At 37.8% G+C, this 27,677-nt stretch overlaps 1 protein-coding gene across 2 annotated transcripts in view; it reads left to right on the top strand.

Annotated features, from left to right (window-relative positions):
* Positions 1-27,677, top strand: part of VCL (vinculin) — a 134,243-nt gene that overhangs the window by 72,157 nt on the left and 34,409 nt on the right. For both annotated transcript variants that reach the window (XM_006170032.3, XM_006170034.3), the window contains exons 3-8: positions 6,689-6,839; positions 7,302-7,410; positions 9,036-9,158; positions 11,358-11,518; positions 22,531-22,621; positions 23,984-24,131. In XM_006170032.3, the coding sequence (XP_006170094.1) occupies positions 6,689-6,839; positions 7,302-7,410; positions 9,036-9,158; positions 11,358-11,518; positions 22,531-22,621; positions 23,984-24,131 (783 nt within the window). The remainder of the gene's footprint in view (positions 1-6,688; positions 6,840-7,301; positions 7,411-9,035; positions 9,159-11,357; positions 11,519-22,530; positions 22,622-23,983; positions 24,132-27,677) is intronic.

Here is a 27,677-nt window from a genome sequence, read left to right as displayed (position 1 = left end):
CTTACAATGAGGGATGTTGAGCATTTTTTTTTTTTTAGAGGTTTTTGCTACAGGGCGTGTGTGCTTGCCAGGGAGACAGAGAGAGACAGAGACACAGAAAGCAAGAAAGCATCCCCCAGGGGGGATGGCCACACTGCAATCCCTTCTCCTCCATTCTCCTCTCAGGATCTTGGGCACACATGTACACACGCCTGGTGTGAGTTTAAGCCAATGGGTCCAGGACTTGAACCACGATCTACTACATGGGAGTTCAGCGACATAGCCATTACGCTAACTCCTGGTCTCAAGCATTTTTTCATATGCTTTTTGCCTGTTCATATGTCTTCCTTAGAGAGCTGGCTTTTAAGAATTCAGATTTCTGTTATAAAGTCAGCTTAAATGTCTAAATAAAATCCTATTTTCTGCAGATAAGACAGACTCCTTCCTGGTTCTGACTGCCGGTTAGTCATAGTGGGATTTGTTTGGCTTTTATGAATGCCATTAAATTTTAATGTACAGATCAGATGTCTTACTGGAAGAAAAAAATGGTGCAGTGTCTGTTTTGGTCCTATTATTTTCCCACACAAGGGAACCATTAGTGAAGAATCAATTTGATTCCTGCAAACCTCCTCCATTTCATCTTTTATTTTTTCCCTGTTTCCTTTCTCTGTAATGGTTATTCCTATCATTTGTTTTTTGTTTGAAAAACTTATATAGTAACTGGGTCCTTGTGAGTAGATATGGTACAGTAGTGGCATTATGTCATATTGTGTATAATGTACATGTCTTAAATATGCTTCCTCCTAAATATAAGTCATTTAATTTATGGAAAACATCTGCCATTGTCATTGGCCATTCCAATCGTCATTGTTTAACTAGTCAGCCAAATCAGGTTAATTTTTTTGACTTCGTTTTTTAAAATGTGGCTTCTCTAATTAGTCATTTACCTTCTAAAGGTATTTAAATAATAGAGGGGAAAGTCTTTTATATTTACCCTCATAGTTGCCATTTCCAGAGGTCTTAATTCTTTTGTATAAATAAATCCAAATTTCCATCTACATTTCCTTTTTCCTAAAGGACTTCCTTTAACATTTCATATAAGAGATGCTGCTGATAAATTCTTTAAGCTTTTCTATTTCTGAAACATTTAATTTGCCTTTATTTATTTATTTATTTTTGGAGAGGTTTTTGCTATAGGGCGTGTGCGCTTGCCAGACAGAGAGAGACATAGAGACAGAAAGCAAGAAATCACCCCCCAGGGGGGATGGCCACACCGCAATCTCTTCTCCTCTAGTCTCCTCTCGGGATCTTGGGCATGCATGCACACGCACCTGGCATGAGTTTTAAGCCACCGGGTCCGGGACGCGAACTGCAGTCGACTACTTGGGAGTCCAGCGACATAGCCATTACACTAACTGCTGGTTTCCAAATTTGCCTTTATTTTTGAAATATATTTTCATTTGATATAGATTTTTAGGTTGACATTAAATTTGCAAAAAATTTAGCCATTATTTTTCAATAGCCTCTCTCCTCTTGCTCTGCTACCTTTTCTCTTCTGGTGACCTAAACATGTATTAGCTTGCTTGGAGTTGATGTTCTGTTTATTCTTTAATATTTTAAAGTTTATTTATTTTTTTCTGTTAACTAGAGAGTCTCAGGTAGAGAAAAGAGACAGCACCGAACAGGCTTTTGGTGCTGCAGTTCACCCCTAGCTTCAGCCAACCCCAGATCATGGGCATACATATGCCCTGCAGAGCATCGGGGGTGTCTCTGGACATGAACCTGGAATCTTTCTGTTTCTGTCAGCCTTTCAAAGAATCACATTTGTCTCTGCACCACTGTCTGTTCTTTATTCTTTTAAAATCTTTTTTTCCCACCCTGTTTCCTTTTGGATAGTTTCTATTGCTGAGAATTCAGTTTCACTAATCTCTTTTTCCTGCAGTATCTAGTTTGCTCGTGCTATAATTTAAATATGTCGCCCCATGGGAATGGCAGGTGATGTGGTGGTTAAGGTGCTGGACTCCTACATGGCTGACTGCGGTTCAGGTCCTGGACCTGGTGGCTTGCTTTCTCACTTTCTCTCTCTCTCTCTCTGCCTCTCTCTGGTCAAATTAAAATAAATAAATAAATAATGAATAGAATAAAATAAAGCAATTCTTAAAAGAAAAAAGTGCCCCCCCCATTCATGTGTTGGCCATTGTAATAGAATTAGGATGAAAACTTGATCTAGTCATGGTGTTGAAAGATAGGGCTTTTGGGATGAGATTAGAATTAAGGTTATTAGGGGGCCCCCATGATTGAATTGAGTACATTTAGAAGGAGACAGAAAGAGACCAGGACAGAGATTCATGGAAAGCTGTTCTGCCCTATTCTCACCCTGTGATATGATCAGGACTCTACAATACACCCATCAGAATGATCCCTGGACCTTGGACTTCCAAAGAAATGAATAAACCTCTGTTTTTGTAAGTCACCAGTTTCATGTATTTTCTGTTAGTAGTCACAAAACAGATTAAAACAGCTAGTAATTCATCCTGTATAATTTTGTTTCTCAGACTTAATATTTTTCATGTCTAATTATTCTATTTTGGTCCTTTTTTAATATCTTCCATTTATTTCCATAATGTACACAGTCTTTGTTTTTTGAAACATATTTTGAAAATACTTATAGTAACTATTTTAATGTTGTCTACTGATTAGTCTTTGTTATTTCTAGGTTATTTTTGAATGACTGATTTTTCTCTTCATTATGGGTAGTATTTACATGCTTTTTAAAATACTAGGTAATTTTTTTATTGAATGATAGTTTCCTACCACTGCTGTAATAAATCACCACAAATTCGGTGGCATGAAACAATTCAGTGGCATAAGCTTATTATTTTACAGTTGCATAAGTCGGAAGTCCAAAGTAGGTCAGCAGGGTTAGGTTTTTTTCTGGAGACATTAGGGTCTAGAGGCTGCCTGCTTTCCTTGGCTGGTAATCCCGCATTACTCCAGCCCCTGCTGTTGTCATTGCATATCCTTTTCTCCTGCTTCTGTTGTCATGTCACAGTGAAATAATACCTGCAGTATACTGATAAGATAACTGTCAACCTCAAAAACTCTGAAGAACGAGGGAAAAATAGACATTTTCAAATAAACAAAAGCTGATACATTTCATCATTAGCAGGCCTTTACTAGGTGAAATTCTAAAGAATTTATACTTTAAATACAAATCAGATGATTGTAGTTTAAGGTCTGAGGATACAAGATGGAATGATTAGCTAAGTTGCCGGGCAATTTGTTGGCAAATATAAACAGACTTTCGTTTATATTTTACAATAATGGAATGTTTTACTCATAACACTTCTGACACCTTCCCCTCCCACCATCAACAAACAGTTATCAGACTCTCCAGATACCAATGGATGTCCAACAATTTAATGCAGTTCTGACACTACCTACTTGGAAGATATGGACAAATATGTTGATATGGTGGGAGATTATAATGCTTAGTAATAGAGAAAACAGTCAAAAAAATCAGGATGAATGTAGAAGATGTGAGCATTATAATTAATGATCTCTAGCTAATGGACTATATAAAATACTTTCCCTAAAAATTGGGTCACATTCATTCTCTTTAAGGACACTTAGAAAATCTCTAAAATTTGATCATGTGTTAAATCATTAAGCTAGCCCAACATGTTTGAAAGCCTTATTTCACATATCACATTCTCTAACATAGGGCTTTTGCGAGGTAAATCATTCAGAAAAGATTAAATAGAAGCGTCCCTTTATTTAGAAGTTTATTTTTAAATTTTCAAAGAACTACTTGTCAAATAAAGCATAATAAAAATTATTAAGAACTGAGTAACAAAAATACCCATCAAAACTCATGGGGCCCATAAATATAAAACAAAACAAACCAACCACCATTTAGTAAAAGGAAAACACATATTACATTTTATCTGTATATAAATGACTTCATAAGATATTTTAGGCATACAGTAATAGAAATATAAGTTTTCCCATTTTTTTACACATGCTCTGTAGTTTTCCTTCTTTCCCTGAAAGGTGTTGGTGAGGATGTAGAGAGTTAGGAATTGTACATGTAATTGTACATTGCTGGTAGGAATGTAAAATGGTGCAATATTGGAAAACAGTTTGGCAATTTCTCAAAACATTGAACGTGGAGCTAACTATGAACTAGCAGCTTGTCTCCTTTCTCAAAACATTGAACGTGGAGCTAACTATATGAACTAGCAGCTTGTATTTTAGGTATATAGCCAAGAGAAATGAAAACATATGTCCACTGACTCGCTGCCTACAGTAGTAATACAACACTCTGAGATGCTGAGGCCATGTGGGAAGGATGTGGGAAGGTCCCGGATCTGTATCCTAAGGTCTCCCTGTGGCTGACTGTGGTTTGAGTCCCAGACTGGGTGGCTTGCTTTCTCACTTTCCCTCTCTTTTTCTCTCTGCCTCTCTCAGGTCAGATTAAAAAAAAATAATAATAATGATGAATAAAATACATAATTTAAAAAATACAAATTTTATGTAAAATATAAATAAAATATACTTTTATTCCATTTCCACGAACTTTCCCAAGTCCCCTGTATGCTTGTGTAATATGCTTGGTCTTAGTGTACTAAAGTATACTTTTTGAGAGTTAGAATCATGTTTTTTTATGGGACTAGCAGTTGGCATAATGGCTATGTTGTTGGACTCCCATGTAGTTGACCGCAGTTCATTTCCAGACCTGGTGGCTTGAACTCAGGCTGGGCACGTGTGCGTGCATGCCCAAGATCCCAAGAGGAGAATGGAGGAGAAGGAATTGCGGCATGATCATCCCCCTGGGGGGTGATTTCTCGCTTTCTGTCTCTCCATCTCTCTCTGGCAAGTACATGCGCCCTATAGCAAAAACCTCTCCAAAAAAAAGAATCATGTTTTTTATATCTTTATATACATACCTACAATGTTCCAATGACAAACATGACCAGTGCTTTTTATTTAGTTGAAGTTTTTGTGTTGGTTTAATTTTATTAATAATGGAACAATGCTTTATTCTTGTGAAGTTTTTGTATCTGATCTTTGCAACCACCCGTGAGGTAGGCTTTTACTTGAATGTGGTATTTCTTTGTTTTCAAATGAGAATATGTAATTTTAACTTAGCTTTTCAACATTTTTCTAAATAACATTTATTTATTTATCTGTTTATTAAATATTGTGATTTTTTGGGGCTGCCAGGTCTGGGACTTGAACCGTGGCCAGCCATATGGGAGTCCAGTGCCTCAACCACTATGCTACCTGCCAATCTGCCTTTTAAGTTTTAAATTTTTCAGAAGACAAGTGTGCTCACCAGAGAGAGAGAGATAGTGAAGTGAGAATGTATCCTCATGAGGAATGTTCATGTCCTTCTCCTCCATTTCTCCCTCCTTTTGAGATTTTGGGCATCCATACACACATGTCTGGTGTGTTTTTCAAGCCATTAGGTCTGGGATTTGAACCTGTAGTTGGTGATGTGGGATCCAGAGCATGTAACTCACATGACTGTAGGCTGGCCATTAGCCTGTTAACTTTGATTTGTTTCTTATCTTTTAAGTTACTCAGTGATAGCATAGTGGGTATATTAAATAAGAGATTAGAGGAGATGATCTCTATTATATTCTTTCAATTCTGTATGGATGAATAGTTGAATGAATATATTTGAGTAGTACAAGAGGGTCAGGGAAATACTTGATTTATGTATTTTGGTTTCCTCTATTTTAAATGAACTCCTTCCATCCCCATCACTCATAGAAACCCTTGACTAATGTGATGGTCTATATTAAACTATATTAATATCAAACTGTTAATAATTGGTTATTAATAGTTAGTAGTGGGAACCAGCAGTTAGTGTAATGGCTATGTCGCTGGACTCCCACGTAGTCGACCGCAGTTCATGTCCCGGACCCGGTGGCTTAAAACTCACGCCAGGCGCATGTGCGTGTGTGCCCAAGATCCCGAGAGGAGAATGGAGGAGACGGGATTGTGGCGTGACCATCTCCCCTGGGGGATGAATTCTTGCTTTCTGTCTCTATGTCTCTCTCTGTCTGTCTGGCGAGCGCACGCGCCCTGTAGCGAAAACCTCTCCAAAAAAAAAAAAAAGTTAGTAGTGCCAGCGACTTTTTAATTTACAGCATAGTCTTATAGGAGTATTTTCAGATCACCCAATAGATTTGTCAAACAAATCCATTTAACCAGATGAATGAGAACTATATGCATTATCTCATACTTTTTTTTGTGTATTTCCTTCTGTTCCTTTTTTTCTAGTTATTAAATTTCAGTTAACATAGTGCTTTGGCATTTTATTTCCAGGTGTTAAATCTTAAAATGCTATCAAGAATTTCGGTTCTTTGTGTACTGTCTTTTAATGTAAGTGTGTTGAAGGTGGGGAGGAATAAGGAGACAAAGGAGTTACAGAGATACAGCATCTTAAAGTAACATTTTTCTCCCCACTTTTTACTGCCAGGAAATAATGAAGAACAAGGGCTTAGTACATTGAATGAATGTGCTACCTTTAACTGTAAATTTTAAATTCTAAAAGCATAGGTCCTATTAACAATTGATCTTGGCTATTTTCCATGTAGGAAAAAATTATAAATCTTTAAGTATTTACATTCCTTGCATTTGCATGTGATATTTTTCTGCTTTGTTCTGCCAGTGAATTAACCCAAGTTCTTCCCCATAGGGTTGAGAATGCTTGTACTAAGCTTGTCCAGGCAGCCCAGATGCTTCAATCAGATCCCTACTCAGTGCCTGCTCGAGATTATCTAATTGATGGGTCAAGAGGCATCCTTTCTGGCACATCAGACCTGCTCCTTACCTTCGACGAGGCTGAGGTAGGCAAACTGAGGCCAATGTAGACCTCTCCCAGACAGAAAGCCTAGTCTTAAAAGATAATGGAAGACTGGGAACCAGCAGTTAGCATAATGGCTATGTCGCTGGACTCCCACGTAGTCGACTGCGGTTCGTGTCCCGGACCCGGTGGCTTAAAAAAACTCACACCGGGCGCGTGTGCGTGCGTGCCCAAGATCCCGAGAGGAGAATGGAGGAGAAGGGATTGCGGCGTGACCATCCCCCCTGGGGGGTGATTTCTCGCTTTCTGTCTCTATGTCTCTCTCTGTCTGTCTGGCGAGCGCACGCGCCCTACAGTGAAAATCTCTCAAAAAAAAAAAAAAAAAGATAATGGAAGACTGATGATTATTTAGGATTATGAAATATTGAATAGCTATACATCTGTATGGCTGTATTTTCTATTTATTGTCCTTCACTTGACCAGATATTCTGAAATATATTTTCAGGTTCGTAAAATTATTAGAGTTTGCAAAGGCATTTTGGAATATCTTACGGTGGCAGAAGTGGTGGAGACTATGGAAGATTTGGTCACTTACACAAAGAATCTTGGGCCAGGTTAGTCATATTCAACTTTTGTAATTAAGATTTTCATGGATTGTCCATGTTACACAAAAAGGAAAACATACATACTTCATCCTCTTTGCAGAAGATAGGTAGCGATGCATTGGGCCTTCAGGTAGGTGTCTATACTCCATTGTTGGAGCTGATACTTGTGCTTCTATTGAGGGGATGTCATTGTCTCTGAAGTTTGAACCTGCTTTCTAAAAATCCTAGTCCTATCTAATGAATTTAACCAGCCATTGCAAGTGTGGCTGAGGAATGTAGGAAATACTTTTCTATTGCTGTAATACTGGAGGCCACCCTGAATCCTGACTCTTCATTCCTCATTACACAACGTTCCTTCACTGTCTGCCAGCTGGCCTGTAGCTTTTTATGACCTCTTAGCCTGTTAATTAGCCTGCCTACTATTATGGATTCATGCCTAGCCCAAGACTGCATAATATAATCAGACCTAGAAGGAGAGAAGAGCCATTGTGATTAAATCTTATTTTGAAGTGATTGTGTAGGCATCCGAGTATTAAGTATTCAAAATACATAGAGGCCAGCTTTTGATGTTATAGACACAAAACATGAACTTGAAGGTTCTTAAAATACTAATGAGACCATTGACAAGATACATTAGATGATCAACTTGATTAACTTAAGAGTTTACTACCTTACAAAATGATTTTGTCTTATGTGAAATGTTGATTTTAAATTAGCAGTATTTTTATGAGGTCTCAATGTTGTTGTTCTATAATATAAACTTAAGGCAGTTAAGAATTTCTCTAAGTCATCATTTAAGATCACCTTTCTTTGATACCTTTACAGCAGTATCTTTAGACTTTTTTATAGCACTAGAAAAGTGTTTTATTTCTCTAAGTGGCATTTAAAATTCCAGCATATAAAAAAACAAAATAAAGACATTCTGGGTGAAGCAGAGCCTGCCCTACCTATTTGCCTCCCTTTGGTCTTGATAGTCTGAGACAATTTCAGAAATCATAGAAGCAATTTAAAAATGAAAGGCTTAGAGAATTTCATAATGCCTTTGAATAATAGCCAAAGTATACAAAAAATGCTTAGGAGGCTGATTCCAAAGCACCAGATGTTTTCAAACACTGTCACCACCATGATTATTTTTGTAATATTTCTATTCATTTCTAACTATAAAAGTAGCACAAGCTTATTTTGGACAAGTTGGAAAGTACAGAAAATATAAAGATGAAAACAAAACACATTATTGTCTTTCTTAAAACTTTTTTCATCTGCTTGATTCAGTACTAGGCTCATGTGAAATTCTTACATAGCATAGCCCAGTAGCCAGATGTACAGCATGAAATCTGTACCAATAGTAGCCTGGCAAAATATTTTCCCCCCACTTGTGAATTTTAGAAATATGTATTTATTCATCTCAGTATTATTAGTATTTTTGAGTGTATTATGTTAAACATGAAAAGTACATCACATTTATGGTTTACTTTTAACAATTTCTTTCATTGTAAAGAATGAAATTGCATAAATGCTTGAATTCAGTGTTGTTTCAATAAGTGGACAATTTGGACTTTCATAATTAAGGCTGAGAAAGCCGTATTCTGCATTATTTCACTACTCATTCTGTACGATTTTTTCTTGTGCTCCAGGAATGACTAAGATGGCCAAGATGATTGATGAGCGACAGCAGGAGCTGACTCACCAGGAGCATCGAGTGATGTTGGTGAACTCAATGAATACAGTGAAAGAGTTGCTTCCAGTTCTTATTTCAGGTATCTCTTGACTCTTTTTATTTTGCAGGGAAAATAAATGTTAGGGGCTGGCTCTGCAGCATGCAGTAATGGACTGCTCCAAAGAAGCTGGATCCCACATGACACTTGTTCAAATCCTTGACCTGGTCAGCGTAAAATATGCAAAGCATGCATTCAAGTGCCCAGGATCTAACAGACTAGAAGACTTCAGGAAGGAGATTGCAGTGGGAACGGAACTGTAGAGGGTGATCCTCTCTCTCAGTTTTCTCTCCCTATCTCTCATATGTGCATGTATACACTTCTCTCCTGAATAAAGAAAAAAAAAATGTTAGCATGTTCTAAACTCTAATGAGGTTCAACTTCCTTTGCTACTTTGTTGCCATGTCATGGTAGTTAAGGCACTAGACTCCCCTATGGCTGACTCCGTTCAAGTTCCAGACCTGGTGGCTTACTTTCTCTCTCTTCAAATAATAAATAAATTAATTAAATTAAATAAATCATTATTTTAAAGCTTAAGTTATGTTCAAGTCTTAGAGGCAGCTTTATTTTATTATTTTAAGAGAGATTTTTGTTATAGGGCACATGTGCTCACCAGAGAAACAGAACGAGACAGAGTGACAGAAAGCAAGAAATCACTCCCTAGAGGGGATGGCCATGCCTCAGTCTCTATTTCTCCATTCTCCTCTCAGGATCTTGGCTGCGCATCTACACATGCCTGGTGTTAGTTTTAAGCCACCGGGTTTGGGACTCAACTGCAATCGATCATGTGGGAGTCCAACGATGTAACCATTATGACATCTGCTGGTCCCAAGGCAGCTTTATTTTAAAAATCTCTTAAGGCATGTCAAGGTGTGACCCTCAGCTACCTGCTTTGATGTTTCAGATAGCAGCTAAAAAAGGGAGATCTGAGTGTGGGAGTACAGAAGCCCTTACACGAACTAGGAAATAAATATTTATAAGTAGACTCTTATAAGTCCCATGGGAAATATGTTTTGAAGTCAGCTGTTCTACTTATCAGAAGGTTGTTGGGAAGAAAACTTGTTTCTAGTTTCAGTAACTCAATAAAATGGTAATTAATCTTTGTTATAAAATATAAATTATTTTATGGGGGTATAATCTCCTTTTCCATTGTTCCATATTATCATTCTTATTTTTCTTTTTTACTTTTGGGGGTTAGAAAGTCCCTGCTACATGTTAAGAGAAATCCTGGAAGATAAATATAGTACTTTGAGTTCTTCTGCTGGGATTGGGGACCACAGGATACTCCACTCATAGTTTTATTCACAGGCTATTCCATTCACAGTTTTATCCATTCACAGTCCCATTAGGTTTATTTTTAATTTTTATTTATTTATTTTTGGAGAAATTTTTGTTATATAGGGTGCACATGCTCACCGGAGAGACAGAGGAAGACAGAGAGACAAAAAGCGAGAAATCAACCCCAGGGGAGATGGTCACGCTACAATCCCTTCCTCTCCATTCTCCTCCTGGGATCTTGGGTATGCACACTCATGTGCCCAGCGTGAGTTTAAGCCACCGGGTCCAGGACTCAAACCGCAGTAGGAGTATGATGACATAACTGCTACACCATCTGCTGGTCCCTCATTATGACCCATTAGGTTTATAGTGAATGGAGCCAGTGTTTGAGCTGACCTTATACATGTACTGGGGGTCAGGATAAATGATGTAAAAGGATATTAGATATATTTGTGAATGTAAATAAATCATCAGTATATGCATGTTAAATTAGTTTCCTAATCATGTTGTGGTAATATTTTACACCTTGAATTTTCTTACAGTGGTTGTTGATACTAGAACTTTATTTGTAGACTTGCGATGTTTATATATTCTTTTTTAAGATTTTGCCCAAGGGCTACCAGGTGGTGTGGAAGTTAAGGCACTGGATTCATTATGACTGGTTGTGTGGTTTGAGTCCTGGACCTGGTGGTCTTAATATCATTCTAAGCGTACATGTATGTGTACCCAAAATCCCGAGAAAAGACTGGAGGAGAAGCCTCATGGTGTGGCCAATCCCTCTGTAGGGTGATTTTTCACATTCCTTCTCTTTCTCTAGAGATTACACATGCATTATAGCAACAACAACAACAAAATAACTCCTGCCCAAAATATGTTCAAAATGTGAAACATCTTGAGTGAATTCTGTTATACAGCATGATTATAGTCTAAGCTCAGTTTCTGATCTTTTGCTTATTTTTGCAGCTATGAAGATTTTTGTAACAACTAAGAACTCAAAAAACCAAGGAATAGAAGAAGCTTTGAAAAATCGCAATTTTACTGTAGAAAAGATGAGTGCTGAAATTAATGAGATCATTCGTGTATTACAACTCACTTCTTGGGATGAAGATGCCTGGGCTAGCAAGGTAAGTATTATTGGAGGAGAAATAAACAGAATCCCATACTCTCCCTTCCTGGGGTTTGGATTGCCACATGTCACACATTTTCTCTTGTAATTGTGTGTAGCATGAGAATACTTGTATTATGAAAATAATTTATTTACTTTTATTTCATGGGTTATTTACTGCCTTTGTCTTTACAAATATTCTCTGTTTCAAGGTAGTACAAATATGAGGGGTCTTCAAGAAGTACATGTGAAATGTATATTGTGAAAAGACCACACGACGATTTTTTTTTACACCAGAATAAACTCTAATTTTAATTCTGTTTTTTCCCATGATTTTTTGAAATCTCTTAAAAAATAGGTATATGGAGTAATATTGGTTAAAGGCTGAGATGTGTGTGTTTTCCTTCAGACTAGAGTCTCATGGGTTAGGGCAGTGGAGGAATCGGGGTGTGTATATTCTCCTGGGTGGGAGTCCTCCCTTTTATGGGGTGTAAATCTGCTTGTAATTACATGAATGTGTCTGTAATTCTGACCTTCATGGAAAGCTTTTCTGTAATAAACCTTTGATTCAGAGAAATCTACAGAGGAAACTTGGTATTTCTAGATGTGTCTCTTGATCATTTAATTTCTTTAAGGAAATTTCAATTAAAATACTATTCTTCAGATTTGCTAGGTGGGCTAATGGGTTCCTTCATTCCTTTGGAATCTCTTCCTGAACTCCAAAGGAATTGGTGGATTCCTTTGAGAGCCTATTTGTGGTGGTTTTGTGTTGCTGCTGGTCTGAACTGCTTCTCCCTGTGTAGTGACTGTGAACAAAGCTTCCAGGTCTGGGGGAACAGACACATTTGGTTTTCTACTTTTTTTGTTGGAACCCAAGATGCAGGCAGTGGGGGACACAAGGTATCTAGGATCTGGCTTCACTGTTATGTCCCAAATGTTGCCTTCAGGGCCACCTAGCAAGCTGGTAGCAGACTAAAAAGGAGATTGTGTAAGATGACGTCCGTTAGTGCTCAATAGACTATGTCCATCAGTACATGTATTAGGTCTGCTCAAAGCTGTGACCTAAATCACTAGCCCTTTCATTTGTTGCCGAAAAAGCTAATTTAACTACACAGAATAAATTAGTCTCCTTATCTTAACTATGGATTTATTTACAGAGGCATTTTCTCATTGATATGCTGTTTTTGAATAGGTTTTAAGATTGTATTTTAAATCTACGTGGTAAAATAATTTTAAATCTTTGATATTTATTTAATTTTGCTTTTACATACTTGATAACTTTCACTTCCCTGTTATGACTTCTTTATGCATCTTTTTTTGTTCTCTTGTTTGTTTTATTCTTTTTCTCACATTTAGAAGGTAAGCTTTCTCTTACCCTTTAGTGTTTTTTTTTTTTTGCTTAATTAGAGAAAAAGCATGTCTGTGAGGTTTTCTTGTGCTGTGTGCCATGCCTTATTCTGTGTGCTGGTATGTAACACTGTGCTCGAATATGCCTCAGAATGTGATTTAATGTGGGACTCTGGGCTGTGCTGAGCAGACTGTTGGACTCTGGCCCATATGGAACTATTTCTTTGGGGAAGACAGAAAGAAAAGCCACATCTAGCTTTTTAATGTTTGGTAGGTACTTTGATTTCTTTGAGCAGGTTTCTGAGAACTTTTTTGACTTGGTCATTCTCACTGATTTCATTTGAGGAACAGCTTTCCCCAGGTAGCTGGTGACCCCCTGAGTGAACCCATAGACCCTACTGTTAAGGAAGAAGACTGACAGACATCTCTATAATTGCCTCTCCTGCAGTCTAACAAGCTGACTCTGAAATTTGGCTTTTGGAGATGCTTTATTTATTTATTTATTTAAGGTTTACTTACTTACTTCTTCCATGAGCAAGAGAAAAAGAAACAGAAAAAGGGGCAGGGAGAGAAACCTCCAAAGGGGTCTTAATGCCAAGATACACCCCCAGGCTTCACATAGCCCCAGATCATAGGCAAGTGTATGTCCATTGTACTCAGGGAGGTGTTTGTTCTTGAACCAGGAACCTTCCCATGGGGGTATTGTCTTGTAGAGCATTGTGTTTTACTGCTGAGCCATCATCTGGACCCTGAGATGCATTATTTAGATTTTAAACCATAATGAAAATGAATAGGTTAGAGAGTTTAAATGAAGCACCTCTCCTTCATATTAATCCCAGACATCAAAATCAGAAGGAAAAAGAAATAAAATGTATCTAAAATTTTTCTTAACTGCAGTCCATACCTCACTGCTTGTTTTGCTGTCTAAGCCGTGAATCAGTCATAGTTCTCTCTGACCTCATGTTTTCTTAACCTCTTTCCTCTGCTTCTAGTAAATGAGAAAGTAATAAAAGCAATAAGGGTTTAAGCTTAGTATATTTTTGAAGAAAAGTTATCCACGATTTAGTAAGTAATCTTTACTGAGCTTTATTTTGTGAAAGTGCCATCAAGAATTGCTGCTTATTTTTTAGATTTTTGCTGTAGAGCATTTGCATTTGCCAGAAAGAGACAGCTAGACTGGGAAAGTGAGAAATTACCGCCCAGGGGGATGGCCATCCTGCAATCCCTTCTCCTTCATTCTCTTCTTGGAATTTTTGGCACACATGCACATGTACCCAGTGTATTTTTCAAGTCACTGGACTTAGAACGCAAATCTCAGAGTTGGCCATGTGGGACCCAGTGCCTTAACCACCATTCTGCCTGCTGGCCCAGTTGCTTCTTCTTTTAAGAAAAGATGGTCAGTTGAATTTTTCTGGACTGGTATTATGCACTCATGGGAAATACAAGGGAAATAGACCTGATCCTCACCAAGTGCAGTCTCATAGCTCACAGCTGAAGTTGATCTGGCAGGAAATCAGTTTGTTAGGATGCTGCACAACTGACTTTATCAGGAATGAAAGTACATAAATTAGTTCAGCCACAAGAAGCTAAGTATATGATATCATCAAAACTAACCAAAAAATGTTTATTTTTCTAACCTAATTTTGCTTTTGTTACCTAGTTCAAAATCAGAATGCTATGAAAGATAGACATGACAAGTCTCACTTCCAGCTCTGTCCCATCCACTCTACTCACCACTTAAGAATAGTTGTGCTTATTAGAAAACTACTTAGGAAACAAAAATTATCTTGGAAGTGGAAATAGGTAATTATTTTTCAGATAATTAGCATTATACATCTTCATTGCTCACGTGTAAGCAGTGAATTAATCAGACGTTTTTGTCTGACTGACCACCACGTTTCCATTCTGTTTAATGCATAGTGTTTCACCTCCTCTTGCCCCTACCAATAAATAATTAACCTTGTCTTACCATACTTGTTTCATGCTTCCCCAATGATGCAGTATTCTTCTGGAAAGTGATGATTCCTCTAGAAAAGTGGGGAAGAAAGTAAGTGAAAAAATTCTTGGTAAAAGTGCGTCTTGCCGAATAAGTTAAAATTTTCAGGAAGCAATGTAGTAACCGAGTGTTTTACCTTTTATAACTACAATCAAATTGCAGATTTACAAATTTAAAATTGACTTTAAACACTTTCTTTATTTTGAAAGAAAAATTATCCCTTCCATAAATCAAAAAGTGTTTTATAGTGATAATTAAAAAGCAAGTTAGCATTTTTCCTGGGAATACATTATGAATCAAAAAAAAAAATCTGAATTGAACACAGTTCTAGTTCCGCTCTTTTTTTTTTTTTTTTTTTTTTTGGAGGGGTTTTTTTGCTATGGGCGTTTGGACAGACAGAGAGAGACCGAGAGACAGAAAGCAAGAAATCACCCCCCAGGGGATATGGCCACACCGCAATCCCTTCTCCTCCATTCTCCTCTCGGAATCTTGGGAATGCACGCACACATGCCCGGTGTGAGTTTAAGCCGCCAGGTCCGGGATTCGAACCGTGGTCGACAACGTGGGAGTCCAGCGACATAGCTGTTATGCTAACTGCTGGTCCCCTAGTTCCACTCTTTATACATGTAGTACTTTATCTTTTTAAAATTTGTATCTTGGTTGAGACTTAAGAGGAAGTGAGATAAAATGGAAATACATGTTCCTGCTAAGACTTTTTCAGCTCTACATAGACTATCCTGCAGCTCTGCACCTTGAGTCATTAAATACTGTTACTCAGTTCCTGTGGTGTATCTGCTCCTGCTGTGGTCCTAGGCTGGTGGTGGGTAAATGTAGTGAGTGATTCAGATGTCTAGTGCAGAAGATTACTATACTTTACCAAAGAAGGAATTATTGGTTAATATATGCAGACATGTAATACTAGCCCTTACTGCAAACCATTGGGATTTAAGGGTTGATTTTTATTGGACTTTTAAAAAATAAGTTTTATGTGAGCTTTTTATGAGTGTTTTAGTGTTTTGTTTTAGCACCTAAGAAAATGAAAGATTTGTCTCTAGGAGTTTGAGATGTAACTATTATTTCAGACATTTATGATATTTTATCACCCTCATCCCCCCCCCATGTAAGAGAAAATCTCAAAACTTTAAAGGAATTTATGTTTTCCTTCTGATCTTAAGTTATCTTCTTCTTCTTCTTTTTTTTTTTTTTTTAATGTAATTGCCAGGGGTGTATATACTTAGCAGTCAAAGGAGGAGCGGGGGTAGGGGAGAGAGAGAGAGAAAGAGAGAGAAAGAGAGAGAGAGAGAGAGAGAATGTGCATCCCACCATGGGCGTGGTCATGCCAAAGTCCTTTTTCCTTCATTCCTCCTTCCCATATGGATTTTGAGCATGCATATACATGTGCTGGCATATTTTTTTCAAGCTGCTGGGGCCAAGATTTGAACCATGGCTGGCCATGTGGTATCTTGCTCCCTTAACTGCTCAGCTAAGGGGCCAGCCTGTTCTACATTATCTTTAGTTGTTACATTTGATTCCAACATAGATGGTATAGATATTTAGAGCTAGGATGGTTTTCTTTGAGATGAGAAACTGAGGACCAGACATCCCGCTTTCTGTCTCTCTGTCTTTCTGGCAAGCGCATGCGCCCTATAGCAAAAACCTCTCAAAAAACGCCCTAAAGCAAAACCCCCCAAAAAAAAAAAAAAAAAAAAAAAAAAAGAAAGAAAGAAAGAAAAGAAAAAGAAAAAGAAGGAAAGAAAGAAACTGAGGGCCAGGGAACTTGCCTAAGTCTTAGAACTAGACAACTATCTCTGTTTTTTTTTTTTTTTTTTCTTTTTCTTTTGAGAGGTATTTGGTATAGGGCACAAGCACTTGCCAGAAAGACAGAGAGAGACAGAGAGATAGAAAGCGAGAAATCACCCCCCAGGGGGGATGGCCATGTCGCAATCCCTTCTCCTCTATTCTCCTCCTGTGATTTTATGCATGTCTGCACACGTGCCCTGCGTGAGTCTAAGCCACCAGGTCTGGGACTTGAACCGTGGTTGACTACATGGGGGTCCAGTGACATAGCCATTATACCAACTGCTGGTCTCCCGACAACTATCTCTTGTTTAAATGTAGTTTATAAGTTCGTGCTTTACTGCCCACTCTATTCTCTACAGAAACATCTTCCTTAAAACATTGATTTGGGGTTCAGAATGTTGTCAAAAGTGGAATGGGGTATGAAAGGAAGTATTAGTGGAAGAAGGAAAAGTATGTTGGGCAGTGACAGAAAAGGGGTCCTTACTCCCCATATTTAAAATTTTCAAGAGCATGAGATTGCAGGACTTCACTTTCCTAATAATCTTTCAGAATTATTTACTAGTGTTTCTTTTTTAATAATTATTTTATTTAACTTTATCCATTTATTTATTTATTTTAATTTGACCAGAGAAAGACAGAATGAGAGAGAGAGAGAGAGAGAGAAGGAAATTGAGCATTCGAGCTGCCAGGTCTGGGACTTGAACCATGGTTAGCCATGTGGGAGCCTGGCACCTTTAAACACCAAGCCACCTGCCAGCCCCCACTAGTATTCCTCGGGCCAAAATCTATATTCAGTTTTAGGAGTGCCTTAGTTCCTGGAGACACATGTTAAAAGGAGTTCTTTTACATTGTTCTTCCACCTTTTGGTATGTGAGGAAAAGTGCCAAGGCACTGCATTTTTCATTTAAAACTTGAACTCCTAAGAGCTTTATGGTAAAAAGGACCATAACAGTGGGAACCAGATAGACCATTGCCAGCTGTCCCAAAGATATATAACTAGACCTGGTATTTTTATGTACATTAAAACAAACAAACAAACAAACAAAAAACAAATAAAACCCATCAAAAGACAACTAAGAAATTGGTGGAGAGGTTTCTTTTCCCCACATTTGAGTTTTTATGGAGAAAAGTACTCACTTGAAGGTTCAATTATTTTAAATCTTCTATTTCATACCCAAGGTATTTAGACTTACATGACCAGGCTTAACAAAATGTTTTGTGGTACAAAGTGTGGTTGACCACAGGATTATGATTATTTTATCCTTTATAAATAATATCTCCAAGTTGATTTCTAGTCCTTGTGGTTAAGTGAATTCATTTGTATTAGATCCACTGTTTGTATACTCACTATGTTTCTCATGACAGAATTCTGTTATATCAACATAAATATGTACTTTAAAAGAAACACATAGGAAATTCTTAGGAGACCAAAATATCTGTCCCCATGGATAATTTTGTTTTTAATAGCTATGACTTTTTTTTTTCTTTAAATAATTATTTAATTTATTTGATTCCATTTGTTATTATTGCCTTTTTTATTAGATCAGGGAGAAACACAGAGAGAGAGAGAGAAAGGGAAAGTGAGAAAGCAAGCTGCTAGGTCCAGGACTATGGGCAGCTGAGTGGGAATCTAGCGCCTTTAATCACCGTGCCACCTGCCCACTCCAGATGTGACTTTGAAATATATTGTGTTTAAATGATACTTATATCCGGTTGTGTTCCAGAAAGAATTTCAAGTGGGCTTTTTAGTGACTGTTTTAAATTTGAAATTGTCTAAATTTTATTCTATTAAAAACTTTTGGAAACCAGCAGGTGGTATGGTGGTTAAGGTGCTGGACACTCCCACATGGCCAACCATAGTTCAAGTCCTGGACCTGGTGACTTGCTTTCTCCTTTCTCTCTCTCTTCTCTCTTTCTCTTTCTCTCTCTGGTCAAATTAAAATAAAACGAATTAATAAATAAAACAAAATAATTAAAAAAAACAACCTTTTGATAACTGATCCAGCTGTGGTGGTTAAGGTGGCTGGATCCCACATGGCTGATGTTGCAGTTGAGAATCCCAGATCTGGAGACCTGAAAACAAGCTGGACACATGTGTGTGTTTGCCCAGAATCCCTAGAGAAAAATGGAAGAAAAGGGACTATCGTGTAGCCACCCCCCTCACCACCAGGGGTAATTTCTCTCTTTCTCTGTCTGGCAAATACAAATTCCCTATAGAAAAACCAAAAAAAAGCTTCAATAAGTCATTGAAATTCCCATTTTTAAAATGCAGCTTCATTCTAAATTTGCCATTGATTCCTTTTAGGGGAAAATGAACATCTCTCGGTTTTAATTTCTTGATGTTGTCACAGCTCCCACTCAGGAGTAAATTACTCACTTCCTGAGAATCATATTCTTTCCTGGCAGTGCAGTAGCCGTTTGAGCTTTATTCGAAAGAAAAAAAAAAAAGAAGTGATTTTTGAGGATGCTGAATAGAGCAAAGCTAATTTTTTCACTGTGTTTCAAATCATTTCTGGGCATTGAAGAATAAAAGCAGTCATTTATGTTAGTGAAGATCTTGAATTTGATTTCTAGAGCTTATTTTCTATGCAGTATTAATGAAAGCCAAAATTGACAAGGCAGATATTTGCTGACTATTGTAGAAAGTTACTGGAATCTTTAGTAACTCTTTTTAGCAAAAGAAAAAGAAATTTCAATTTCATCTGATCTAAAGTGATGATCAGATTAAACAAACCAGAGATCACATTGGTTTTTTAGGAGTGAGTCTTTGTTTCTGCTTTTTTTTTTTAGTTGTTTTTCTTTATTCATGATAGAGTATGCGTGTACACACATGAAAATAAAAGGCAGAGAGAAGCAGCTTCTATAGGATCTGGCCTTGCCACAAGCCTTCTCCTATAGTCTTCCGACCAGTTGGATTCTGAGCACTCGTGCCTAGGGATTCGAACAGCAGTTGCCATTTGGAATCCGACTTCTGAGCAGTGCATTACCACTGCACCACAGAGTCAGCTCAGGGTCCTAGTTTCTTAATTTTTTTTATTTTTAGAGAGATTTTTGCATAGGGCATGTGCACTTGCCAGAGAGAAAGTGAGAGATAGAGACAGAAAGAGAGGAATAACTTCCCACTCCCCGCCCCCATGGAGGATGGCCATGCTACAATCATTTCTCCTCTTGGGAATGTGAGTTTAAAGCCTCCAGGTCTGGGACCTGAACCGTGGTTGACTATGTGGGAGTCCAGCGACATAGCCATTATGCCATCTGTTGGTCCCCAGTTTCTTAATTTATAATACTAAATTACATTCAAAAAATCTTCTCTCTCTCTCTTTTTTAATTGCTAGAGGGTGTGTGAATTCACTAGGAAGAGGGAGAGAGAGAAAGCACCCCCTCAGTGGGTGTGACTAAGCTACAGTTGTTTTCCCTCCATTTCTCCAACCCATCAGGGCAACCCATTTAGGGCATGCACACATTTGTATCTGGCATGTTTTATAAGCCAATGGAGCCAGGATTCATGCTGTGGTCTGCTATGTGGGATCTGGCTCTCCATGCACAGGGCTTAACCACTGTGCTACAGGACTGGTCATAAATTCCATTGCATTTAAATTTGAGGTTCAATGAGGTAATGAGGGAAAGAAATGACTAAAACAACCTTATATGCAGGAAATGCTCAAAATTAATTTTAGTAAAAATAGCCTTTTTTTTTTTTTTAATTTGTCAAAGGTTGCATACACTCACCAGAGAGAGAAAGAGAGAGAAAGGGAGAAAGTACCCCTAGTGGGGTGTTGTCATGCTGTAATCCCTTCTCTTCCATTTTTCTATCCTGTTGCGATTATGGGAACACATGAACATGTACCCAACGTGTTTTTCAAGACTCTAAGACTGAGATTCAAAGTGTGCCATGGGGATCCCATTCCACTAATCACAGGCACAGGTCTGGCCCACTAATAGCATGGACACTAAACAATTTCTGATTTAGTTTACTTTGAATTTAGGTTTTTGAAATGTAATTAATATCTATTGGTTTTCCCATTGAAAATAAATTAGGGAAATTATTATTAAGAGATTTAAAATTTAATAGTTTAACATTGACATAATTTCTCCTCTCCAGGATATACACAGATTTCCAAAGTAAGAGTGTGATTTTTTTTTTTAAACTGAAATTAAACAACTTGTGTTATACTCCACGCGTCAGACCTTGGAGGTTCTCCACATCACCTAGGGGGTTGAGAGTTGTCTAAGACTCTTTAAAACATTGATTTGGGCCTTGCTGATTTGAGATTCAGTTACCATTGACCTTTGCATGACTTTTGAATTACAAATTAATGTAAACTGTGGTGGCAAAGGTGAGTAGTTTTATTTAAATCTTTTGAGAATCAAAGCACTTTAAAAACTATCACTTATCTACTTGTATTAATTACAGATGTATTTTGAAAAAGATTCTCCTAAGACCCTGCCTTTTATCAATACTTACTATAATTCCATAAAAATTGATAAAAAATGTTTTCATTTCCATTTTTTAAAGTAGTTTATTTCTTTTTTATTGCTGTTGCTGAGACTCTGTCATTAAGAGCCTCAGATAGCCAATGTTAGAACAGAACAGTCTGTATCTGATTAGAGGGGGAAGGAGATTCCTGTCATTTAAATAGGTGGAATTTGAAAAGTTCTGTCATTGGAAAAGCTGGCATTGGGCTGCTGATCTTAACCCTAACTATGAGTGCTACAAGTGCTTATTATAATGTGCTAGTGCTAGGTTTCCTTTTGAATCTGAAGTGGGGATGCTCCTGGTGCCCTCGTGTGGAAAAGTGGTGATGCAACACCTTTAAGAACCCCAGTTCTGCGCAATTGAAAACAGAAGAAAGTTAGGATTCTAGGACATTGCCTAGAGTTTTAGGGTTAACTCTAGGCTTTAATTGACTCTGTAAGAGTCAGTTTCTTAGAGAAAAAGGAGAAAGGCTGTCTTTTACAATGTCAAATAGAGATTTATGACATGGTCAGCCAGTGCTGAAGATGGACACGTAGATAGTTTGTTTTATTGTTCCTGCATTTTTTGTATTAAAAACTTAAAAAAAAATGTATATTTTAGAAGTGATTAGTCCATTGTTTTAGTTGCATGCTGTATCCTTGGAGGAGATTTTATATTAGTTTTAAGCAAGTCATCATGAATCCTGGTTGTGAACAATAAATTGAGACCCGCTTACTTTATCCTGCTTCTTCTTTCAGTTAGGGATGCAAAAGAACTAAGGATGAGGATGAGGAGTAACAGGGAAGGCCAGAAAAATGCATTTTTTCTCTTACTACATTTAGTGGTTTATTTGTAGAATTAACCTTAAATTGCTAGATTAACATTTTTAAGATTTGTTTCCAACCAGTAATTACAAGTTTTTCAGATTAACTAAATACAGTGAAATACCATCCAGTGTGTGTGTGTGTGTGTGTGTGTGTGTGTGCGTGTGTGTGTGTGTACATTTCAAAACAAGATGCAAAAGAACATGAATTGTTGCACCACGTACTAATGAGGCTTCCCTGAAACTGGAAGGGCTTTGGCAAGGCTGCAGTAGATGAAAGTTGACTAGTGGAAAGGCTGACAATGAGGCATGTGATGACAAAGGCGTGTTCTGAAGACGTTCAGCATCTTTTGGTTTGAACAGTTTTGCCAATTTTCACAGTTCTAGCAAGTGAGATACTGGGAAGTAAAATAGAATTAACTAGAGTTGCATGCAAGAGATGCTGCGTTTTGACAGAAATAAGAATTGTGGTGTGATGAGAATATTTTCAAGGCAGTTGTAGGACTACCATAATTACTATGTGCTCATGCCATAACTTCTTCTCTGTCTTTGTATCTTGTTATCCCAATTTTTTGCAAAGAACGTAATTGTGGGATTTCTCTTCAAAAGGACACTGAAGCCATGAAGAGAGCATTGGCCTCCATAGACTCCAAACTGAACCAAGCCAAAGGTTGGCTTCGTGACCCCAGTGCCTCCCCAGGTAACCCTCTAGTTTTGTTTGTCTGATAAACATAACAGAAAGCTAAAAAACAAGTAAAAGGAGGAAAGAAATCCTCCCATAACCTCATAATACTGAAATAAACAGTGTAACATTTTGGAGCATGCCAGATAAATAAATAAAGGTCATAGATGGTACCACCTCTCAGAGGGATAAATCAAGCTAAATTGGGCATTCTTTGTAAAAATATTGACTCTCCCTTTCCCTGAATCACAATGAAAATTATTTTGGATAAAAGTTCTTTTCTTCAGGGCTAGCAGGTGGTGTAGTGGTTAAGGTGCTGGATTCCCATGGGGCTGACCCTGGTTCTTGGACCTGGTGACTTGAAACTCATGCTGGGGGTGTGTGTGCCTGTGTGCCCAAAATCCTGAGAGGAGAATGGAGGTGAAAAGATTGTAGTATGATCACCCTAGGGTGTGTGTGTGTGATTCCTTGCCTCCTGTCTCTGTCTTTCTTGGTCTCTCTGGCAAGTGCACGCACCCTATAGCAAAAACAAACAAACAAACAAAAACAACCTCTCAAAAAAAAGAAGAAAAAAAAAACAACTCTTTTCTTCTGTATATTCCATAGGGCAGACTTCTATTTTTGCCAACAAAGTACTTACTTAGGCATAGTAAATAATGATGGCAATAAGAATCGGAAATCAAAGCTAACCATATAAAGATAAAACACAAATAAGTTATTGAGGTAGGCTTTCTGGATTTTCTAATCTAATATTTATTCAGTTTTAGATTAATATGTGAATGAATGTGAAAAGCCTAGTAGAGTTTGGAGGTGCCAAGTACTATTAAATCATTAGAGCATGTTTTCATCATCCATATTCTTTTTTTTTTGAAGAGGTTTTTGCTATAGGACGCATGAGCTTACCAGAAAGACAGAGAGAGAGAGAGAGAGAGAAATCGAGAAATCACCCCTTGTGGGGATGGCCACACCACAATCCCTTCTCCTCCATTCTTCTCTCAAGATCTTGGGCATGCACATGCACCTGGTGTAAGTTTAAGCCACCAGTTCCAGGACTTGAACCACGGTCAGCTATATGGGAGTCCAGCGACATAGCCATTATGCCAAATGCTTGTCCCTCATCATCCATATTCTTACCATATGCTGATTAGTATCTCTAAATGAATATGGTTCTAAGTATCTTTTTTAGCATTATCTGCGGTGAAACCTCACCCTAAAGTTATAAGGGCACTGTTTGGCTGTTAGCTATTGGGTGTATTGCTTTCTATTCACTTGACTTGTTTAAAATCATCCATTCCTTTGTGAACAAAATGACTTGTAAAGTATCCTCTCTAAATAATTAATGTGTCAACACCATAGATATTGAATATCGTTTTATTTTAGGGGATGCTGGTGAGCAGGCCATCAGGCAGATCCTAGATGAAGCCGGAAAAGTTGGTGAACTCTGTGCAGGCAAAGAACGCAGGGAGATTCTGGGAACCTGCAAAATGCTCGGGCAGATGACTGATCAAGTGGCTGACCTCCGAGCCAGGTAAAGTTCCTCTGTCTTACAGAATAACTCGCTCTTGACTAGACGATGCAGAAAACAAGACTCTTCCAATTTTACTGCGTTATTGTTGGCTAATATTAGGTTGCTGGAAAAGTCATGATATATTTTTTATGTTTTTCTATGCAAATTCGTGTCATGACTTTTCAACATAAAGTATTATATCCTATTAGTTCTTTTGAGACTGAGGTGAACTTCCCCTTTGCTGAACTTTTAAAAAATGCTGAATTCTAACAACAAAGCTGAAACTTATTCTGTACTTGAAGTTGATTTTTGAATTTCTAACCACAGGCTTGAGAAGAATAATGTGTAGTAACGAAGTCTGGTGTAGGTAAATATGTTTTATGAAGAATGGGTAGAAAGAAACTTAAGTGAAAACATTGGTCTTATTTCACATCATTTTATTTAATTAATGTATGTATTTTTAATTTGCCAGAGGGTGGGTACATTTGCTGGAGAGAAAGAGAGGAGAAAGAGAGCAAGTGATAAAATAGCCCCCATGGGGAATGTTCATGATGCAATTCCTTCTCCTCTATTCTCTTTTTGAGATTTTGGGCATGCATGCACATACTTTCAGCATATTTCCCAAGCCACCAGGTCTGGAACTCAAACTGCAACAATCGGGTATGTGGGATCCAACCAGCTTAACCACCAAGCCACTGGCCGTTCTGTTTCACGTCATTTCGAAAATCAGTTAAGGTTATCCTTTAAAGATTATTCTTTAAGAGAGATTTTTGTTATAGGACCTGCACACTTGCCAGAAAGACAGACAGAGATAGAGAAACAGAAAGTGAGAAATCACCCCCCAGGGGGGATGGCCACACCGCAGTCCCTTTTCCCCCATTCTCCTCTCAGGATCTTGGGCATGAATGTACACGCATCTGGCGTATGTTTAAGCCACTGAGTCCGGTACTCAAACTGTGGTCTACTATGTGGGAATCTACTGATGCACCTGTTACACCATCTGCTGATCCCTAAAGGTTACTCTTTAAAGTGGTAATTTCTGAACTCTTTTGAGTTTCCATTTCATCATTTATTTGGTTTATAATTCTTTTATATTCGTTTTCCTCTTCTCAGGTCTTGGCATTTAGAACTCCCCTGCCCCCATAAATTAAACATACATGGTTTGCTATGGAGAAAACTCATTATAAGAAACATTTGTTTGGAATTCACCCATAAAACTAATGAAGTTCTAAAAGATTTTTGTTTTTATGAAATCTTATGGTATGGCCATTAAGAAAAATTGAAGTGTAATGAAACATGCTCATAAAATATTGTGTATAATTTCCAGAGGTTTGTGGATTCCCTATAGTCCTGGAAGCTCCAGTGCCTTCAGGCTGAGACCCTGTGTTGAATGAGAGAAGAAATAGCTTAAGTAAATGTGATCTCACTGAGCTCACTGAGCCTTTTCTCCTGCTAAGAAGCAGTCTCCTCTGTCATGAACATGACAAGAACTTTGCCAAAAGGACAAAAAGCAGTTTTGTTCCCATTCGGAGAAATGCCAATGCAGTTTGACAAGATTCTTGGCTCTTCTGATTTCTCACTTCTGGCTCTTTTGTTTGCAGCCTTTTCACAGTGTGGTAGACAGTTTTCACTTGGAATTCTCAAATACACAGTTGTATGTGTTTAGAGAAAGACTAATATGAGCAAGAGAATGAGGTAGTTGTTTCCTGGGATCGACCATTAATCTGCAAAGAGAAAAGGCTAGAACAGTGATGAGTGGCGATGGGCCTGCTTCACAGGACAGCCTACAATATTCTTTCATCATGAAAGATTAGAAAGCTATCCCCTTAAATATACCCAGCTGTTTAACATTTTAGTGGCTGAGATGGAGTGGCAATTTCTTCACTGATATTCTTCTGTTTAGTCATGTACAGTTTCTAGTGATAAATAAGTGTATGTGTGTGTGTGTGTGTATATATATACATATATATATGTATATATATATTTTTTGTTTTACCCCTCTGGGATTCAGCAACCTTATTTTGAATAAGAAACTATGTAGCACATAGATATTTTTACTTCTTTCTAGTTGGAGTCTTATAACAAAAAGATTTCTCATAATTACTGGATTTAAAGGAAAAAGCATGTTACATCATAAAGGGTAGATATTTTTAGAAGTTCTCCACTGTTCTACCATTTAAAAGGAAGTCCTCAAATCTGTGTAAAAGGTGTACATTTATATCTGTAGATAACATCTGTGGTATATAGATAAATCTATAGATACATATCTCAAGATATATATGTATATCTTTTTTTTTTTTTGAGAGGTTTTTGCTATAGGGTGCGTGCGCTCGCCAGACAGAGAGACATAGAGACAGAAAGCGAGAAATCACCCCCCAGGGGAGATGGTCACGCCGCAATCCCTTCTCCTCCATTCTCTTCTCGGGATCTTGGGCACGCACACGCGCCCGGCGTGAGTTTTAAGCCACCATGTCTGGGACGTGAACCGCAGTCGACTACGTGGGAGTCCAGCGACATAGCCATTACGCTAACTGCTGGTTCCCTATATATGTATATCTTGCAGTAAATTTATGACATCATTACCTTAAATGTTAATGTAAGTGGAAAAATACAACTGAGTTTTCTTTTTTAAAAAATTATTTAATTTCATTCAATTATTATTATTATCATTATCATTTGACCAGAGAGCGATAAGAGAGAGAGAAGGAAGGTGAGAAAGTAAGCTGCCAGGTCCAGGACTTGAACTGTGGCTGGCCATGTGGGAGTCCAGCATCTTAACCACCACACCACTTGCTGGCCCCATAACTGAGTTTTACAAAAGAGGCTAAGTAGATGAATGATAGATCCATACTATTAAGGGATGCAAAGATGTTTTGGAGTTCATCCTAAAGTTGGAAGCTCAGATTATAATTCCCAGCCATGCCATTCTATCAAATAATATACTTGCCAACTTTGTGATTAAGTTACCAGGCTGGTGGGTTAAAAAATCAGCGATTCTGGGGCCGGCAGGTGGTATGATAGTTAAAGACACCGGACTCCCACATGGCTGACCACAGTTCAGGTCTCAGACTTGGTGACTTGCTTTCTCACTTTCTTTCTCCTCTCTCTCTCTTGGTCTCTGTCTTTCTCTGGTCAAATAAAAAAAAAATAACAATAGCAATAGTAATAATAAATAAAGTTAAATTAAAAATTTTTTTTGAACTTCTAAAAGGGGCTAGATGGTGGTGCAACAGGGAAAAAAACATTGCTCTGTGAGTCAGATCCACATGGGAAAGTTCTAGGTTCACATCTGAAGACTTTCCTCAGGACCCCAGGCTCGTATGTGCCCATGAGCGCGGGCTGGCTGAAACTGAGGGTGGGTTGAGGCATCAAAACCATGTTGTCGGTGCCATCCTCTCTGTCTCTCTTTCATGCTTATGGATTAGATAAATAAAAGCTTTAAAAATAAATTTAAAAATTAATAAAGATAGCAAATCTTAATCACTTGGAAAGTCTCTTTGATGAAGAAAACAAATTTCTACTAACTCACTTTTTTGGGTCTGTGTGTGGTAATAACATGCCATTTTT

Source organism: Tupaia chinensis, unplaced genomic scaffold (genome assembly GCF_000334495.1).
Source record: "Tupaia chinensis unplaced genomic scaffold, TupChi_1.0 Scaffold148012_1, whole genome shotgun sequence".
NCBI classification, from domain to species: Eukaryota; Metazoa; Chordata; class Mammalia; order Scandentia; family Tupaiidae; genus Tupaia; species Tupaia belangeri.
Note: the sequence above shows the minus strand (reverse complement) of the source record. Positions and strands in the feature narration are given on the sequence as shown.